The sequence below is a fragment of the Teleopsis dalmanni genome, chromosome 2, assembly GCF_002237135.1.
Source record: "Teleopsis dalmanni isolate 2A chromosome 2, ASM223713v2, whole genome shotgun sequence".
NCBI classification, from domain to species: Eukaryota; Metazoa; Arthropoda; class Insecta; order Diptera; family Diopsidae; genus Teleopsis; species Teleopsis dalmanni.
The window spans coordinates 156,768,549-156,790,579 of NC_051847.1; the positions used below are offsets into that span (position 1 = coordinate 156,768,549).

The 22,031-nt window shown below is 28.9% G+C and overlaps 1 protein-coding gene across 1 annotated transcript in view; it reads left to right on the forward strand.

Moving 5' to 3' along the window:
• LOC119685969 overlaps positions 1-21,770 on the forward strand; it is a gene marked incomplete at its 3' end in the record, with an annotated part of 70,983 nt that extends 49,213 nt beyond the window's left edge. Inside the window, 2 exon segments of the mRNA XM_038100402.1 lie at positions 11,486-12,153; positions 21,533-21,770. Of these exon segments, the coding sequence (XP_037956330.1) occupies positions 11,486-12,153; positions 21,533-21,770 (906 nt within the window).
• Between the last annotated feature and the right edge of the window lie 261 nt (positions 21,771-22,031).

The following is a 22,031-nucleotide window of genomic DNA, read 5'->3' on the forward strand; positions in this document are numbered from 1 at the left end:
TATCTTAACTTATTAGCTTAACCAACTGATGATGCTGGAATCTGTTGAATGAGTCGACTATTTTTTTACAGCATCAGAATAAGGAGGATTGAGAAACATATCAGGAGTAGTACTTACATCAAGATAATATTCATTTTCTTAAATCTTTTGCAAATATGGTAAAGATAATTGGAAAATGCTTCAAAGAAAAGAAGAATCAGATTTTTCTCAGTCAAAGTTCAATTCAATGTTATCATAAATCACAATACATTAACTAAGTGAATTGATAAATACCCGCTCTTAGTAACAACGAATGTTTTTGAAAAATTATTTTTGAATAAAGTCTTTTTTTAGCTTTTCAAACTAAATTCAACGATCTTTCAACATTTGGATATCTTTTAAATAACAGGACTTATCAAGTCCTTTAAAATATACCTCAGTTTCATATTCTACTTCGTCATTTAATACAAATCTCTTTCCTTGGATTCATCTTCAAGTAATTCATTTAATTTTGCCATGGTTTTCACAGACGTGTGAATGGGTTCGATATCCTGCGAAAACTAAATTTTTTTCTGGGACAAATGTGGTTATTTTCTTTTGAATTCCTCATTCAATTGATCTAATAATATGCTATAGTAGTATGATATTATTGTTTTTCCTTTATCCAAATAGTCTATGAAAACTATTCCACTTGAATCCCAAAAAACGAAAATCAAAACTTTTCCAGACGATTATTGAGTTCGTGGTTGTTTAGGTGCAGTACCCCGGGGTTCTACACCATTCTCTGGCTTGTTGTTTTTCCTCATGTGTGAAAGAATAGATCCATGTATCATCAATTGTCACATTTCCAAACACTACTTTGAATGACGGAGTGGTCGTTTTTGGTCAATTCTGAGCAAACGTGGTACTCATCTTGCCGAAAGCTTTTTGCACACAAATATTTCTGTATTTCATATACTTCATATATGAAGGCCATTGGTATTACACGAAAAAGTTAATAAAAGCAAGTAAATATGGTAACTTTACCATTGTCATATACCATAAATTCCTTTTATCCACACTTTTCAATTAACATCGAGGTTTCAATCATACGATAACATATACTTAATATAATATGTGATGACAAATACATATTATAATATATAATAATATATATGAAATATATAAAAGTATAATATATAACAGCTGTATAACAGTTGCTATAAATTATTTGTTCAATCTTATGTTCGGTGAGCTATTAAAGTTTTAAAGGAACTTTTGGTCTTAATATTTGTTTGATTATAATGTTGAATCAAAAAATACGGGTTGTTCCATCTCGTCACAACAACTTGCTTTAGATTTTATGCTCTTTTCAATCGTTTATTTTATAAATAACCTCTAAGCTCTAAGTTTAAAATATATATATTGAAAATAATATTAAATACACCAGTTTTCACTCAATCTTAATAACATAGTTTCTCATTCCTAAGAATATAAATACATTCTCCTCCAAATTTTATTTGAATATTTTTGTTAAAAACGATGAAAACTAATACAACATTGTTAAGTTAATATGGCTGCAAAAAGATATAGTAGTTTGATTTTGTACAATTTGGAATATGAACAGAGTTTTATCATGTGAACTTTGATATTGAGATCAGGAGATAGACTGGTTTCGAATTTAACACTCGCTGAAATATTTCGAATCACTTTACACAAAATATAATGGATTTTGTTTATGAATGTAGACACATAAATTTTGAATTATTTTTGAATTGGGAATCCCTTCTTAAATGAGCTTCTATACGAGTTCTTGCTAAGAACATTCGTTAAGCTTACTTTGAAATATAAAAGACTTCTCTTATAATTTCTTATTCTGGAAGCACTATTATTTCACTTTCACGATGCGTTGCTCTATGTGAATATATGAAAACTGTAAAATAAATGTCACACCAACGGATATTATATGATTATATATATAGCCATAGAAAAATTCTTATATTTTTAAGCATGATTGTGCTATATTACAGCACTTTCGAAATGTTCAATTTCTAAAAAATAGTTTTCAGTTTTGTTATATTTTTCTTTCAAATTTCAACCGTGTTTCTTTTATTTAGAAAATTGCCTTTTTGCCAATTCCTTAACAAAATAGATAAATATTTATAAATATTTGTGCTTAGTTGAACCACAAAATGTTTTTATGAAATCTTCTTCTTATTACTAGAAATGATTTGAAATGTTTCAATTGAAAATTAAATTGTTTGAATAGTAGAAAACATGATAATTAATTCATTGTAAGTTCTGTTTACTAGACAGTTATGAGAACCTTTTACGTATTAATCTTATGTTCATTTCATAAAACAACTTCAACAAAAATACTCGTACGATCACGTTTGAGTTCAGTTTTCTAACATTTTATTAATATTAATGATGATGCAAGATTGTCGGAAACATAATCCAATTCCAATTTGATTCTGACATTGTTTTTTATTTCTCTCATAGAATAAAGGCCCGTTGTCTTGGAGTTTTAATAATTTGCATTTTAGAGTAATTTTGGAATGCCAATGTCTTAACCTCTGTTAATGGTGAAAACTTAATATTAATTGCAATTTAAAAATAATTTATTGAACTTTCTGTAAATACGAGTAGTTCAAACAAATAATATCTTTTATATATTAATATTTACAACGGTTAATTTAGAAACAAATGATTTTTATTTATGATTTATATTTGTCATTAAATTTAATATTTCCGTAAAATAAAATTTTGAAATGTTTAGTACTTTAAACTATTTATATTTTTATTTCTGATTTAAATTTATTATTAAATTCTACAAAAAACTAAAATGATCGAATTAAATAATTAAAATTTTAGTTTTCTTCAAAAAATTAATTATTTTAATTAAAAAAATTAAAATTAATTGATTACTTACACTAAACGTGTCAATATTAAATTTTTAGTTAATGTAATTTTGTAAACTATATTATAAACATTTTGATTTTTAATTGTTTCTATATATTATGGTTCTTTCTTCATCAGTGTCTCTCCCATCGACACGATCATTTGTATTTCTTTGCCCTTCTTCATAATTATTCTTCGGAGATCCATCACGGTTGCCATTTCTTAAATATACTCATATGCTTTAGGCATGTACTCATAAAACCTTGAATTTCATATTCATTAATTAGTGTTGATCGTAAATTTTGAACTAAAATCCATTTTTTTGTTTTAGTGGTCAATAATAAAACCTTTTAGTTCGATTTAATTATATGGTTATAAGAATAACTTTTTTGTTCCATTTAGAAATAGAATATACTAACCCTCTTATTCTGTGAACATAATAAATTTATCAATTATTGACAATTAATCAATATTTTTATCAAGAAATGAGATGGTGACCTTATCGTGTACATAGAAAAGGGTGCTAAATATGTATACTAAATTTATATAGTAAAAAAAGGATTGCTTACGGGTCTTACTCGATTAGGTAATTATAGTAAAAGATGAAAACTATGATTGCGGTGATCAAATTGCCTCACATATTTTTTGTATTTGCCTAGCGCGTGCTCTGTGCCGTTGAATTATTTCAGAGCCATTCATTTTTGAGAATCTTAGGTAACTCCAGTAAAAAGTATTTTAAGTTCTGTCAGAGGTTCGAGGTATCGCTTTTTTTATACGGTAATAGAATGAGTTTATAGCCTTAAGTGGATTCTTGGGATCGCCGTTATAACCTAACCAAATCTATTTATTAATAGTAAGATATTTTCAAGTAAAATATAATACATGTCGCACTATAATACAGTGAGCTAGAAAAGTATTTGCATAATACAGATAAAGATATTGAGATTGAGTATATAAAATTTCTTTCATATCACATTTATATATCCGTAAATGAATTTTTTATCCTCTTACATTCTCACAACATAACGTCCTTTAAAAATCCTTGAATTTTTCCATTTTTGCATATTTCTGTTTAGGTAGAAATGTTAGCAAATATTTTGCAGGAAAGCAAATAGCAATTTACACATTAAGTAATTGTGGAGTGTGAGAATTTTATATTCGTATTTACTTTGAGACAAAAACCCTTGCACACCGAACAGGAGTGCATTTTGGAATTATTTTATTTTCATTTAAATTATTTTGTAATAAATATGCACATATTTATGTGTAAAATTGTGCCAAGCGGCGCACTCCGAGTTCTTTGTGAGTCCAAGAAGAAACAAGAGAAAAGAGGAAAAATCCCACAAAAAAAAAAAAAAAAATAAATGCCATGGCATATAAAATTCATATCCTAGAGCAAACTATGTACACTCAGTTGGACAAATACCAATTCAAATACTTGCATTTCCTTCTCTTCGCATGCAATTACAATAACTGCAAGAGTTTTAATTTTTCCCTGTGCAGCTGGTCTTTTGGATCTCATCTTCTTTCACATTTCACAGACGTAAAAATAGCCGGATGTACTTGTGTTTTTAATGCAGCCATTTTGGACAATATCCTTGATATTCCATTAAAATGTTTATTTAATATTGCACTTTAGACTACAGGGTATAAAGTTTATTTTCTCTTGATTTTTTATTGTATTATTTTGTGCTTTAAAATTGGAATATGAATATAAAATGTGTAACTTAAGTATGCAGTAAAAGATAATTGCCATTGCAGGAGTTTAATATTCCTTATTACTTAAGTGGTCAAAAAGTTAAATACACTGAATTTGCAAATAACATTGTACTCGCAATTAAAACGATTTTAATTATATTCACATTTATAAGAATTGTAATGATTTTTGATAGATCGTGAGAATATAATATTATGTGTACAGATAATATACACTCGAGAACTACACACACGTATATACTCTATTTATATTATAAATACATACTCGTAATACTTTTTACACAAGCAATTGTGCATTACTTGTCTTATCTGGTCACATATTTTGATTGTAGAGAAAAACTAGTTAAAGCATATCAACCACGTTCTCGTAGTACAGCACCTCATCTTCCAAAAGACTTTAGGTAGCAAAGAAAAAATAAATAAAGTTCAAATTTAAATTTTGAGCGGTGTGTAGTTTGTATGCAAAAATCTTAGTAATTTTCTGCTTAGGTTTATTTAACTGCTTTACTTCTTATATATTTGACAGCAGCAATCATCAGGGAATTTAGGAATAGAAAAATTACTTACGCACACATGCTTTCTATTTAAACACATCCAAAGATACGCATATATTCTTCTGCCTGCATATGTACCGTATGCCCAACCTGAAACGTATCCAAGTGACAGTGTTTCCACATGGAATTTAAATTACAAATTACCAAATTCTTTCTTCTTATTTTAATTTTTTCCATTTTCTTCTGCCCTTGTTTCAAAATTTACGAGTACGTCTTAGTACTGCTGTGAGGTGATTTTCTACATTGTGATTTCTGTCAGTTTTTTATTTATTTATATTTTTTTCACAAACTCACGCTTGAGCGATCATTTAATATGACCTTAAAGTGACGTGACAGTAGCACCCGAAATATCTGCTTGTCTTGCCGTTCCCGCAGCGCATAAAGCAAAATGTCGACCCGGCAATGACAAGAAATGCCTTCAGTTGTGTGAACGTTGCCAGTAAAGAAGAAATCTCACATACAATATACGTTTTCCGTATATTCCGTCCTTTAAGAGACAGCATTGCAACTTTGTTAAAACGAAAATCTCAAAACTGAAGTGAAAATGCCGTTGTGACAGAAATTGCTTGTTTGTTCTCCTGATATTGATATGCACGTTTTTATTAGAAACGCTAATCGCTTCATACTTGAACTTTCTGATTTAGGAACTGTGAAAACTCTGAAAATTGTGACACCAAATCCGGCATATTTAACTTTGTAAGCTGTGCGTTAAAGTCCTCGCAGGTACATGTAGCACGCCAATAGGAATATTGACTTCTGAGATGGCTATTTAGTTTTTGTTTGAACTTTTTGACAGTTTTAAGTGTGTAGTTTAAAACCACATCAAAGACTTTTAATGTATAGGTTATCAGCTTCTAATAATTATGTTAACATATAACTCTTATAATAACAAAATTATAAGAAGTATGGTGGCAATTTTGGAAAAATAATATGAGCTATTGATGGAATATAAAATTAAGATATTTTTATATCTAATTTTAATTTCTTATGTCAATTGATTGCTAAGTGACTCATGTGGATTATTGATTTAATTTTAAATCGTGAGTGGATTATTTAGGTTCCTGTTATACAGATAGTCATATGACAAATGGTGAAGGCAATTTTATGCTCTTTTTGGTCATGACCAAAAATCATGTTGTACAGATAGTCATATGACGAATGGTCACGCCAATTTTACGCTCTTTTTCACCAAATTTAGTTACCAACAGCTTTGTTAAACTATTTTGACACGATTTTTTCTGCTTAAATTTAAAATATAATTATTTTTCAAGAAATATTTTTACATATCTATACGAAAATATTCATATAATTTTAAATTATGATATTTACTTGAGCATTTAACATTGTTTTGAACAACATATTGAGACACAGAAAATATCATCACCATGACCAAATTTAATCAAAATTCCTCTGTCGCTCTCAACTTTTATATAAAGTCCAATGTGAATTTGTTGTTTGTAGTGTAAAATAAAATTTTGAGAATGAGAGTAAACAAATAATATCGATTTAACGGTTATGAGGTTAAGACCGTGTGACTCGTCACATTAGTCAATACAATGTTGCTACTAATAAGAGTCAAAACGAGGCAATAGTTTATGGGGGCAGTGTCACGACCGGCTAGTGTTCGAGCTGAGCAAATATTTAAATATAAGTCTTTAACTTGTGCATCTTTTAAAAGTGGAATATGTAATTTTATACATGAAAAAGGTAGGTATATGTATATTTAACTAACAAATAAAAAGTACCTTAATAGTACCATTTTCATTTGATTCTCTGTATAACATGCTCATTACCAGAAAGTCCATGAAATGGCCGTGACCGTGATTATCTGTTTAACATTATCTTTATATAGCGCGCTGATTTTTGTGAAACCCCATAACCTCGAAGTGTTAGTTATTAAGCATTATGAGATTTATAATATATATTATTATAAGTAAAAAATTTCATCGCTTGTAACATATTTAAGGTAACTTTTATTTTTTTGTTATCATTTTTTTTTTACTCCATCTAGCTTAAAACCTTATCCTATTAGAACTCGAATAGTAAATTGAGTGATGAACTAAAATTCTGCTGCTATTTTTTTCAATAGAACAAAATTTCTATAAAACTAATTTAATCTTTTTAAATGGTCCAGGACAAAGTCTATGGATAATTTTTTAATTTGCCATTGTATCTATTGTATCATTTTTATTTTCTTGCTTCACGTAGCGCATTTCCAGATCATCGTAAAAAGTGGGATTAAATACAAATTCGATGTCCATGATTATAAATTTAAGAGTAGTTTATAAAAACTGCTGAAATCTCTTTATTATGTATGTGGATTGCTGGCAGTACTTAAGTACTGTACTTAGTGGTCTATACAAATTGTGGGGTTCATATACCATCTAGTATATGTCGGAAATGAAGTTCAACATGAATAGTAAATACAATGAACTTTCAATTTAATATTTCCATTTAAATTTTGAGCATATTTTTAAAACCGCCATTAAATAAATGTAAAATATATTCTTAGCTGATTTAAATCGGTTAAATATGAGTCCTATATGAAAGTAATTTTATACTATTCTCACTGCTGAGATAGTACAGTGGCTTGACTCAGTAAAACCGTTATGAAAACTTCTGGGTTCCAAATTCATCTGTTTTCTTTTAGCTTTAAAAAGATTTTTGTGTTTAAATAAGTATAGTTTCTGAATAAAATTAAATTTGTGGATATTAGTTAGCATCCAACGATAACCGTGAGTCTCGTTTTGCTAATCAATTATTTTTCTGTGTGAAAATTAATTATATAAAAATCATTAGTTAATATCATTAAAATTAACTTCATATGAATAAGTCAAGTAACTTAAAAATTGTATACAATCACAAATTCTTTGCCGCACAATACTTTGAATGAACTAAATGACAAGTGGACGCATGAGTGATATTAATGGATGCTTGTAGCATTACTTAGTTGTTGGAATCTTTTGTACCAGAACAAATTGATGACATTCACTGAACTGTTGACATATTATTATTACATAGCATTATTTTTCAGGATATATTTCTGAAGATATATTCAGAGAATTTCTTACTGTCACTTTTTAGTTACATGTATTATACAAGTTTAAATATTACTTATTTCAGTAACATTGAATGTTAATAAATTTAAGTAAGTAATTGGAATTAAATTGTTGGCGTATATATATATTTTGTATTTAAAAACATTTACGTATATTTAAACAATGAATTCGAAGTTTTGTGTTTCATCTTAATTTTAAGGTCAATTAAGATGAAAGATACTAATTTCTACAAAAAAAGGTTGAAGAGTAATGAATCACAAAAATAAAAATTTGTTTTTAATATTAATCGTTAGTCGTGTTTTGCAATATTTATTGATTTTATTAGTCCAGGTTAAGTGGCAGCTTAAAAACAGCGAGTTCGTCAAATTAAAAGTCGATGAAGTTCTAGTATTTCCCTAGACTAATGTTTAAGTGGTACTTATTTCCAGTACTCACCTTCTTCGAAAGGATTTCCTTCATATAGTGGTCTCTATTAACGCATTTCATGCGGTTTCTCTCCTCTTTATAGTTGTTTTAAAATCAAAACCAGAATGAAAGAAGTTTCTCGTCATAATTTTTTATGACGAAAGTAGTTACCTTCAGTAGGTACAAGCTTCCTATGTTATTTTACGTAGCAATCATCGCCATGGAAAGGCTTAATACTAGAATACTCAAAAACACAACGTCTTAATACAAAGCGTCAAGCGACGCCCCATTGGAATAGCCTTCCTTATTCCGCCGGTACCAATAAAGATAGTGCGTTAGCCAAATCTTCCATCTTGGTTAGATGCGAAATCCATCTAAAATTTCTCCTACAATGTGGGCTGTAGCACCCGGTGGTGAATACGCAACTCCACGCTGAATGCATGATAAAACAAATACCTGATCACTCTTCCCGCGTAGGTTTGGGTATTAACCACAGTCACTACGAATCCGACCTCATATGGTCAGAACAGCAGAAGCTGCGAGCCTTTCTGACCGCCCGTAGTACCAGAATGTCACCTCTGGTCAGGCGTCGCAAGTGAAAACTATACTCGCTACCACTTACACTCCATAATACAAGTGCCGGATTGGCTCTGGCATTTTAGTCCCCTCTTACGACCGGCAATGCTAACCGCGGAAGAATTCTGTCCCCATATTCCGCAGGGAACTTCAGTAGGTAGAGGTACTATAGAATAAGGAGTCATTATTTATGTTACAAATGTTAAAAATGTTTATTTACTTCAAGTTTTTGAATAGTAAACTCGTCAGGTTAAGAATAGGGAATTCGTCAAATTAGATGTGAATGAAATCCTAGTATTTCACTAGATGAACGTTAAATTTCACTACTTCCAAAATGATTTTCCTTAAGCTGTTGGGGTCTGCTAACGCTTTTCAAATGACTTATCTGATATAACCCTAATTTTTTTTCTATCTTTTTTGCATCTTTTTCAAAATCAGAATCTATATATAAAGGAACATAAAAATTTAAAATGCGCCAGGATTTTAAATTATTCGGCTTAATTCTTTATGGCGAAAGTAGTCACTTCCAGTAGACACACTGATACTGTAGTATCAGAAGACATTATTTATTTTACAAACTTTAAAAATGCTTATAACCTTTCATAGCAATTTTTCAAACATTATTGAAAGCGTATCTCAATTTTGATAGGAAAGAATAGTCACTTCGTCCCATAAGAAACAATCAGTATTGATTAGATCAGTCTGCAGATAGAGAATATTTGCAAAGATTTCAAGGCATTTCTTTTGAATAAGATTCATTTTCGCTTGGTATATAAAGTACGTGGCTAATCTGATATTTAGAAACACACATTACTGATTAGATCATACTGTAAACAGAAAATATTAGTGTTTAAATGTTGACATTCATATTTAAAACACTCCAATTTTTGCAAGAATATGAAGTACATAAGCCTCCCGATATTTAGGATGTAGGTATACAATATTGATTAGATCAATCAGTAGAAGGACAATATTTGTAATTATTCAAAAACTATTCACATTACTATTCAAATTATTCAAAAACAAAAGTTCAAATTACAATGTATGTGGTTTCCTAGACTACCATTTAGGATTTGTTTTCCACTTCAATGAAGTTTTCATTGTTAAATTAACTTCATACCTACCATATACTAACTTTTTTAAAATTAATCTTGTGTCTCAAACTAATTTATTCCACTACACACGTAGTCGGTTATGTGGAATGGGTCAAGCATGTCCAGTATAAAATTAGGCGCTTGGATTTAAATAAATGAAGTGCAAATTATAAGGAATAACAAGCATGAATGCTCAATAATATATGAATACATACGAGTAATTCATTTTCTGTCTATATTTATTAAAATAACTGATCAAAATCTTAAATCAATTTTTTTTTAATTTTTTGAAACCCGACTGCCATTTTTAAAATTTTTTTTTAAATACTTTTAAATTCAACTCTTTAATATATTAAACCAATTACGAATAGTTGTCGTTTATCCAATAAAAAATACATGAATTGCGTTTAAAATTTTGTATATTTCATACAGTTGAAGTTAAACTGCACTGCCACAGGTAAATTTCAGAAAATATTTGGTAGATAAATAAAGCAGTACTGCAATGGACAATTACCTGTGGTCAGTGATGTTCAGTTTCAAATATGTTGCATTTTATTTCATTTAATTAATGTCCTTTCACAACACAAAGTGCTGCAAAAAATTGGTTTCGGGCATAATTCCATTATTTCGTAGTATTCAGTGGTGCATTTTTGAATTGAAACAAATTGAATTCACAAAATAAAATAATTACCATGAGAAAGGAGCACAAAAGCGATATTTCAGTATCCAAGCTCTATTATTTAATTATTCAAAATAAATAAAATGTGAAATGGAAAAGCCATTTTAAAGTGAATTTCATTGAAAATTAAAATTAAGTGTAAAAATCAGATCTTATAAATTTTAAATTATAATATAACAGAAAATTTAATAACATTTTATTAAAGTATTTATTATTAATTATTTTGAGAGAAAAAAAAAATTTTTTTTATATTTGTAACGAGTAATGTTAACCTTCTCGTTTTCGGACAATAAAATAAAAAAAAAGCAATAAAAGAAATTGCAATTAAAAATGCAATAAAACTACTACTAAATAATATAACTTAGGATTTCTCGTTGAACTCGCTTACATATTTTTATGTATTTCCAATTGTAGGATGTAAAGAAAAAATTTAATATTGTGAAATATTTCTTGTTAACACTGAAAAGTAATAAAAGTGCACAACAGTTTTAAAATAATTTCAAAAATTTAAATTGAATTCCCTATTGTTGTCTTTTATTTCAGTTGTTGCCGTTAGCAATGCCACAGGTTTGCAGGGCGGAATAGCAACTGCAACTTCAACCGCAACAGCAACAGCAACAATTGCAAGTGCAGCATCAGCGCAGGCATTGAAAAATGTTTCAGTTGCTGCGAGTATAACAACATCAATTAATGCAACATTAGCCACAAACACTTCAACAGCAAAATCAAGTGAAACTGCAATAATACAAGCGGCTTCACTAACAAGTGTAATAACATCATCAGCTACAGCAGCAATTACATTAAATGACACAACATCAGTTGAAGTGTCTGCAATAAGTTTGTCATCCGCCGAGATAGCAGATGCAGATGCAGATGCAAACACTAATGCGACAAATTTATCACATAAACATGCAAATAATTCACTTGATGATGATGAAGAGGAGGATGACTTGCACCTATCATCGGATTCATTAACGAAAGGATTCTCTATTCCCACATTTTTACCACCATTTCCTGAATTTGCGGTGGCAGATTTGCCAAACTATATAACCACAACGTTACCACCGACAATTGCAGATAATGATATATTTCAGGGGGAAGATCAAATTTATTTGGATGCTTATACTAAACAATTGTCAAGGCGCAATTTAACAAGACACTCGACAAATATTACAGTACAAATGGGTAATCACGCCTATCTACCATGCAATGTAAGTAGAATTTAGTATTTTTATTTTAATTGCTTAGCTACAGAATGATAATATTGCACCATCTCTTGATTTTACATTTAATTAATGATTTAATGATACAAAATTACAGCTTTCATAGTGTTTAAATAGGGTTGTGTGGAAACCATTTTGCCAAATTTGAAAGTTTTTTTTGTAAATTTATAGTTTCTGTTCGGGTAATTGAAGAAGTTAGACTCATAAGTCCTAAAATGGGCTTGCAGATTAGAGATGTTTTAGATTAGAGATAATTACAATACTGATTATCAATATCATCATTTTCTAATGTTTGAATTATGAATCTATTAATTGGTTTTTTGTGTACACAAAAATTATAAATATTATAAATAAATCCACAAATGCTTCTTCAAATTAGTAGAAAAGAATTTAAGCTGAATGTAAAATTCTACATATATCATATGTGTATTTTGTATAATCAGTAAATTAATTTTTTATTGTTAGTAACAGGAAAGTACTCTAATCAAAATAATCGTTAAAATATATGAAAACAATTTTTAAATACTAATAAATGCAACAAATTGTGCGGAAAACATAAATCTGTTAAACCATTAATGCTAATGGAATGACAACCACGTTAACTTCATTTTTATGTGCAATCATATATTTAAAGTGATTAATTGGATTAGGTATATTAGTCTATATTGCTAATACAATTAATTTTATTTCACCCATATGCATCTAGTTAAATAAAAAAAAATCCTAGTTTAAAATCAACAATGATCTCTTCTTTGAAATAGTTGAGGAAATATAGCTCTCTCTACATTATCATAGATTATAAAGTGTGCTAAGTGGTACTTATGCCTTATCTGTATAACTATACTAGAAATTTATAAAATGTTTTATATGTCATATTATAACATGCATAGACCGATAATGTCTATAGAATACATAGTTTGGAAGTTAAGAAAAACAAATATAAGTACTTTTACTAAGTTCGGGTTTTAAGACAATTACGGAACTACTTAGCAAATATGTCGTTTAACAAATAAAATACTACATCACTTCAATCACGTTGAGTACTAATCTGCAGTGCCTTTCGGTATAGAGCAACCTTTTGTTAACGTATGGCATTAAGTACTTTGTTAAGATGCCTACGACATATTAGTTTTCATTCTTCATTTAGTGTCAGAATCTTATTTGGATTTGAAAATCTTGGATTTCAGAGTAAAACCGATTTTATTTATTTCCGTCAGTTTAATTATAAATGCTGATATTCTACATGGCAGCATCCTTGGTTTATTTTTGTTGGTGCTCTTTAAGTTAGACATTCGTATAAATAATAATCTAATCATCTTCACTTTTGCCGATAACACAGCAAATTATACTATGTAGGAATCAAGTGATACAGATGGTTAGCATAGTGTAAGCTCACAGAATTGAAAACAGTTCAAATGACACATCAAGCTTCTACATAGCTCTATTCAGTGTATAATGTTCTATTATATAGAAATATATTGAATCAATTTGGATATACTTTATCTAAATTTAACTATATTGCATCTGATTATATAGTATACTACACAATCTATATTGGAAGTGCATCAAATTCTGAAATTCGGTAATTATAAAGGTAATTATAAAAAGACCGTGCCACAGTAAATATCGAGAAATCGATAAAAATATTTAAGAACTTATGGAGTAATCAACATATTTTTTTTCCCAAATCTTTCACGTTTTCTTATATAAGCTACCTTTAATTGTTCTACTGTTCACGATCGAAAAAGTTGGATTAATTAAACCAAGTCCAAGTCCAAGTTTCAACTGCAGAAAATTGCTTAAAATGAAAAATTCCCAACTGAGATATTCTAAAGCAAACTAAATAGTATTTTTGTAAACATAAATTGGGAGAATTTCTTAATTCTTCTTTTCTATTCCCACACTTTTCAAACCTATCTGCATAGCTATAACGTCATGTTAGTGTTAACAACATAGCTATGTTAACGTAGAGTAAATACTGCTGTACAAATTTTATTTACGGCACGAAGTGTGCATACAATGTTCTTTTTACAGTGGGAATAAAACTGAATTTGAATTCATGCTGACAAAAACTGTTTACATTTTGCATTGAATTCACTTATGTGTTTAAATTCGAGATAAAATTTGTTTGTTTTGTGTTAAAAAATTTATCTGAAAATGCTTTTTTCGCTGTGAATGTTTATTTATTAAAAGGATTGTGGAAAAGTGTAAATATTTTGTTTTTTGCGTAATTATTTACTGGCCACAACCTGTACTTAAGCTTGTTTGTCCTATCAAAAGCGAAAGAATTTTTATTTATTTTAAAAGTCTGATTAACAAAGTCTGATTATAAGAGGACATAACTTACTAATCAATCGATGAATCAACGACTTCATAATCAATCAATCGAGGACTTCATAATTTCATTAACTGTTTGCCCTTTATTAAAGTTTTTTGTGTTATTGAATAACCATGTAGGTTTCAGATGTATACTTGAAAACGGTGTTGAAAACTAATCAATCGGCAACAACTCAAGAGTTTTTTTCATTAAATTTGAGTCTGTAAATTTCTATTTTAATTATAAGTAATGTCCAAACTAACTTGTAAATAAACTTCTAGATACCAAGGTCTTACTTAAATTCTATTAAGATTTCATTTGATTGTTAATAGTTCTTAGCGGTGGCAAACATTGCGACCATAGTAAATTCTTTCTACTACAAATAGCATCAACAGAACAAATTCGATTGAATATTTATTAAATTATTGGCATACCAGAAGGCTCTCAACGGAGAAGAGCACTCTTTTGTGTTGCAAATAACACTAACAGCGCAGAAGAAATTTTATCTTTCGAATGAAGGCTAGGATGTTGAAGACTTCTAAATTCCGATAATATATTTGTGTTGACTGCTTTAATATATTCAGTTGCTCTTAATAATATTGTACCATTTGCTAAACTTAGTTTGTCATATCCTGTCACTGTCTGGTTGAGGAAAATCAGTTTTGTAGAAGGAATATTTTTGAGACCCCAGTAATCCTCGAAATTTATATGGCTTTTGTAGCAACAACGAAATCAATATGGTTTTGGATTAAATAAAAATATTTTGAATTTTGTTGTTATTCGGTTTTTCTGAGTAGATAACGACAACTTCCTCTATCTTCCTTTATAATTTGCTGAGTCTTGTATTTCTTTCTCGTGCGCTTTCTGATCGCAGTTATTAATATCTTGTAATTTAATATAAAATTAGGAAATCTCAGTTAGGTCGTTTTATTACTGCAACGTGAAATTTAAATAAATTTTAACTTGTAAATGTTAATGTTAAAGTAAAATTTCCACAACTCGCCTTTCCTTTATATTATTTACTCTACAAGTTACAAGTAAAGTTTCAGTTCGTTAGGTCTCATCACTCATTTTACTAAATCGTTATTTATTAATTTAAAATATGAAAAACTAATATATCTCATGAACACATACGAATTTCCTCCCCTTCATACTTAGAATTTATTAAAGCGATTCATCATACCACCGAAATAATAAAGAACAGAACAATAAAGTCGACCATATGAAGCAATTTATCAGCTTATATCGATGCTTGTTATTGGCTTATGTAAAAATCAAACCTATAAATAAGCATTAAATTATGAATATATAGGATAAGTAATTTTATTTATAATTTAGTATGATTACAAATTTTCTAAACTGTAGTAAAGAAAATACATTTTCCTTTGATTTATGAATGAACTTATCCAAGAAGCACATGAAGAGCGAAAATCGTTTATTTGTTTTAGGCAACCGCAGAAGATAGTAAAATAATCAGAGGAGAAAAACAAATTCGAAAATATATCTACGTACTCAGAAAGATTTACACTTTCGTATAGTGAACTGTATTTTACGAGGTTAATAAATTATTTATAACATTTCGTCGACTACAAATCATGAAAAAGTGTCTTACAGTATTGAGTTTTATGACTTTATATGCAGTAGGCGAATAATATAAAATCTGTAAGAAATATTTTAGATATATGGATAAACATGATATGCAGTAAATTTAGATATTCTGATTGTCTATTTATACAACAAAAATAATATTATATATATGAATATAAAAATTCAAATTAGGATTGAAATGAATACCTTAATACCTGAATACCTAAATAGGTAGCTAGTAATTAGTTCTCATATATTTTCTTCATTATGAATCTCTTTTTGTAGTTACAAGGTAAAAACTATTAAGCGTATTATTTTAATTAATTAATTATTAATCATTTATTTTAACGTATAAATTTAATTCAAATATGAATAAAAAAAAAGTATTCAATTTCCAATCTCTCTGACGCGAATCGTAGTAACATTAGCATGGCTTTCTCTGTATTACGTTCCTAGATTAGGTTCAAGCACAAGAAAGAAATGAACTCATGCAATAAATAATACCTCTATAAAAGAATAGTATTAAAATTTAAAAATTAAAAAATAAAAATATAATTAATTAATTCAATTATTTTCTAAGGCCATTGATGTTGGATATTTGGCAATACTCGAAACAGCTGTAGGTATGGTCTGTCAAAAATTCAATTAATTAAAATAGTATAAAAAATTTTTTTTTTGTTGCAGTTCACTACTCATTAATAATTTATATAAATATAATATATAAATATAAAATATAATGAATATAACATATGCGCCCTAAAACATATATTACTCTAAGAATAAATACAACCGAGAATATTTTTGGCGAAACAGATTTAGTTTATTAAAAATAGTTCTTTTTTGGTTCAACATGTTAAGTCTATAACTATATAGAAGAGTGTTTAAATTCAGATATTTAATAGCTTAACCTTTTAGAATGATGGATGGCTTTAATGCTCAAAAATGTTTTAATCTAATAGGTTAAATTGATTTTTCAAAAATTGTAGAAATTCCAAGATGCCAACCCGTATAAATACAGGCAGCGATTGACCCTACCTAAGGAATTGTAAAAACTGCATATAAGAACTACATATAATTTTAAAAAAATTAAATATACTTTTTATTCTAAGATGATTTAATTAATCTTTTATCAGAAGGTTAAAAAATCTTGCATAAAACACTCATTTTTTACAAATGGTCATTATTAATGGACTCTATAATGTAAATGATTCATTAAGTTTGATTTCATTATTCTTGGGTGATTGCATGTCTACAGAGAATACGTTCGATATTCACCATACCACGACCACCGAAGAAAACCATATATAGATACTTAGAGTTCCTGAGTATTATCCAATTGCAACTGGCAATTTTATTATTTTATCAGTTGAAGTATCCTGGACTGTGAAGTATTTTTCTCCGTCCGGTTTTCTCCTTGTATTGTAGTACTATATCTACTTTAGTGAATCTTATTTGTTAATATGATATAAGATTCCTTATTTAATACTTATTTTGTTTATATACCAGTGCAGGGCCAGCTTTTAGCACAAATTTTGCGATCTAATTCTAAATCCTTCCAGTTTTGTGAGTTCATAACTAAGTCAATACAATGTCCTGTAAGTTTCTAGCTTTGTGTGCTGATAAGTCAATATAATGTTCTGCAAGAATTCATATCAGGATATATACGTTTTTTTTATGTTATTGCATACAACTTTTAAGCTCTTTTAGATTGAAAGTGCTGGTAAACGTGATATAGTGTTGCTAAATGATCGTAGTGAAAGATGTGCTGGGAATTATTTTTCCCCTTTATTTTGCATAAGCGAGTAGACATGACCATATGGTAAGTCTCAAAACTGTGATCCAGAATCTATAGGTTGTAGGCCAGCGACAGAGTTGTGTTAAAAGAGATGTTTTTTTTTTAGAAGATATTTTTTTTGAAAACATTTTGAAATTAATTGCAATTTTATTTTATTAAAGATTTATCTCTTAACCTTTATGAATACGCAACTAGTCCCATTTGATAATTTCGGACAGGTATGTTATATTCAACTTTTCGAGATACTCCAACAATAGTGTTGATAATACCTAACGAAAATTAGGTAATTTTACAGTTTATTAGTTGGGACGTTAAACCATGGTTCTGATAGTTGCGTTTAAGTGTGACTCAAACTTATATATCTATTCAATAAATTTTTCTTTTAGTAGTATAATAGTAGGATGTATAGAAGTAAAGTGTGCTTCATGTTTTCGAAATTGTTTTAAAAAATTCTGGATCATAGTTAACATCTCATATTAAAATATCGCCGAAACTTAAATTATCATTGTAAAATATATCATTGTGCGTTCATTAGAAATAAGAATATTATGGAATAAAAACTATTTATACATATCATATAGATATGAACTAATAAGGAGCTTGGTATTTAAAAAAAATTAGAATTTTGTTGAAATAAATATTTATTAAATTTCTTACTTCAATAGCAAAAACTGGAGTAAAGCATTTTCTGGGCCATTTCAAAAGGTTATTACTTCATACATATGCCCTTGGTTTGCCATGTAGTTGCTCTTTTGCTGTTATCGGATAAACTTGTTTGCATATCTTCAATTTATTTCCATTTACATAACAACATTTACGTTTCGTGCTACTGGAAATTTTTGGAACAGGCCCACATTTATCACAAACAAGTTCAAGCCTGCACCCAAACAAATTTCGGTTATGTCGCCACAAATAAAATGAATAAAATATTTGTTGCCTTTGTTGGCAACGCTGGCAATGCTGGTACTGTTGGCAAAGTTGCCACAGCTCAGCTCGGCGCAGCACAGAACGAACGACTTGCTGTTATGTAGTACTCGTTTTCGATTGTGGTATTCCATTTCATATAAAATCACCTTTCGTTTGATGAAAAGATTTTTATCTTGATTGGATTCCTAAAAATTCTAATTAAGTAAGCAGATATTTATGCTGCTGTCAAGTCAAAAGATGGCACAGAAAATTGTTTTGCTTAATAAATATTATGCTACCAAACACTTTTCGTATAAATGTAAATGAACTCGGCAAATGTCAAATCTCAAAAGTATTTAAGAGTAAAAACAAAAATGAAGAATATTAAGTTGCCGACTGCTCTTGTGGGAAGAAAACTGTTAAGGTCCTTGCACTACAAACACTGATGATAACCTCGAAAATTTGTTTAACAAATTTTGTAGTAGCGCGTCTACTGTATTATCCTTACGCGTACCATAACAGATTTTTTAAGCCGTAAATATTTCCCATTTTCCATCGAGAAAAGAATTTTTAATATGCCAGCATTCAAGGAAAATTGCTTACTCATACTTAGGAGGAGGAAGCGTTGAAACAATAATGATATTAAAATTCAATGTACGCATTTATCATTGTCATCAGCATCAACATAAACGCCAGTAACTACAATAACTTGGAAAATATTCCAGGACGGTACATAGCAATCACAATAGCGAAATTACCACTGAAATGTTAACAATATCGATGGTGCTTAAGAGGAGAAGTATTATCTATCTAAGTTGATGCTATCGCGGCTTGAATCGATTCCACTGATTTGCATAAATGTTATGTTGCGCACCACATTGCGTTTACAATGCTCCACTCCTACCAGCAACCGGCAACCGGCAACCAGGAACCATGAACCACCAACCGCCAATCACCAAACTGTCATAACTCATTCACTTGATGATTATGCGGCATAATTCGAATTCCGTACTATTTTAAATAATTTATCTAGGAAAATTCTTTGAATTTTTTTTCACTCCATTTTGTGTAAGTAACATAAAAATTTATGTGTGTACATTTTCTACTTATTTACGGTGCAAATATCGTCAGCTTCAATGGTGCTATGATTTTATAATAGTCATAATATTTGTTGTTATTCTAATGAAGATTAGAAGTAAATATTTACATTCATCCGAATAAAGTCATTATGTATATTGTGACTGAGCATGTAGCCTCAGGATGCGATTGTTCGCGGACTTTAAATTTTTTTAAAGATTTAATAATTTTAGAAACAGAAATATTTGATTTTTAAATATTAAATATAGAAATTTTTTTAATTCAAATCATAAAATCCATATTGCGTAATTTATTCCATTATTAATTGCAATAAAATCTGAGATTAAAACAATTTAAATTTTTATGAAATTGAATTGCGGACTCATAAAATATATTTTTTGTATGACTTTTACATATAAAATAAATCACGTCAAGAAAGTAAGCATACTTAAAAATTAAAATGAGAGATAAATTTGATATGAAAGTATGGTGTGTTTATAATTTCTCATAAAATTGACTGGAACAAAGAAAGATATGTACTATATAATTAAATGTAGTTGCAGTTATTGAACATTCTTTACATACAAACGTGACGGATTTTGAGAAAAATTTATTTTATTACCTCAGATTTGACAAAAAACCTATCTGAAAGCTCCACAAATACAATTCGACTAAAATTCTTCCTTAAAGCTCTGCTATTAAAATGAAAAAACAGAAGATAAGGAAATACAGATTTCATAGAATATTAAGAATTTGTATTTAGACTAACATTAAAATCGCCAAATATAAAGCTCTTTAAATGGGAGAGATTAACTTTGTTTTAAAAAAAATTGATTGTACATCATTATATTTTAAATAGTTTCAACAATTGCTTATACTGAAGTACTAATACTAATCATTAATTGCAAAAAAAAAATATTTTATACAAATTACGTTTTAATTTTTTTTGTATTTGATTTGGATTTTTCATTAAATTGTAGTAAAAAACCGAAATCTGCAAAATAATGTTATTTAAGAACTATCTTAAAGAAAGGTCTCATTAAAATGTGCTTAGAATCATAACTATAATAGTTTTTTTAAAAGTAGTGAGACATAAGTAAAAAAATGTGATGAATTGCAATAATTTCAAACTGACTTGGCCAGATACCAAGATCGAGCTAGCAAAACTTGTGACGCGCGAACAGTCCATTGATCAGGGAATAACCTGTAAGAAAAGTTAGTTGCCATTTTTAAACAGACATACAAAAGAAGAAAGCAAAAAGTGAAGAAACAACGGGACACTTTCTTTGTAAACACCCAGGTTTGAAAAGACTATGTTATTCTAATATGCAACTTTATATATTAAAGAGCCTAGCGGATATACCAAACACAGATATTTTAAACACAATTTCTCTCATTAACTGTGCAAGGGGTTTAGAACCTAAAATTACATGATCGTATTTGTGATAATAAAACGTAGCCTACGCATTTGTTAGATAAAAAATAAGATCTGCCTACATAAAAAGCTTAAGTAACCTATGTGCAATGCATAACAATACATTCAGCTCTAATTAATTAAAGTTTTACTTATATTAACTGGATTTTAGTATTTAATATTAAAAATTTCTTATTATTTTTGCAAAAAGTTTAATTTACATTTGTATAACTTTGAAGCATGTTTTAAAAAAAATAAATTTATTTTGCAGATACGTCGTATTTCAAATAAACCTGTGTCTTGGGTTCGTGTACGTGATGGACATATACTTACTGTAGATCAAACCACTTTCATAGCCGATCAACGTTTCCAGTCCATTTATAAAGAAGAAGATAACTTCACTTGGTCCTTACAAATAAAATACGTACAACAAAACGATGAAGGCTGGTATGAGTGTCAAGTGGCTGTCGAGTCTAAAATGAGTGCTAAAGTTTATTTAAGCGTTGTTGGTAAGTGAAGTCCAATTTTTTTTATAAAATAATACATTAAGACTGAAAAGTTTTCGGAAATTCTCATTTAAAATTCGCGCGCTGTATATTTTTCGATATTTTAAGTTTATGTAGTTTGGCAGCACTGTCCTTAATTACTATGCCAAAAATGAGCGCGATCTGTCAGACAGTTTGTTTACGGCAGCTGTTGAAACCAGTTCACCTCAGTAGTGCGTTGCGAAATGTCTTCGACGGTCGTACGACCGTCCTGAAAGGCTTTGT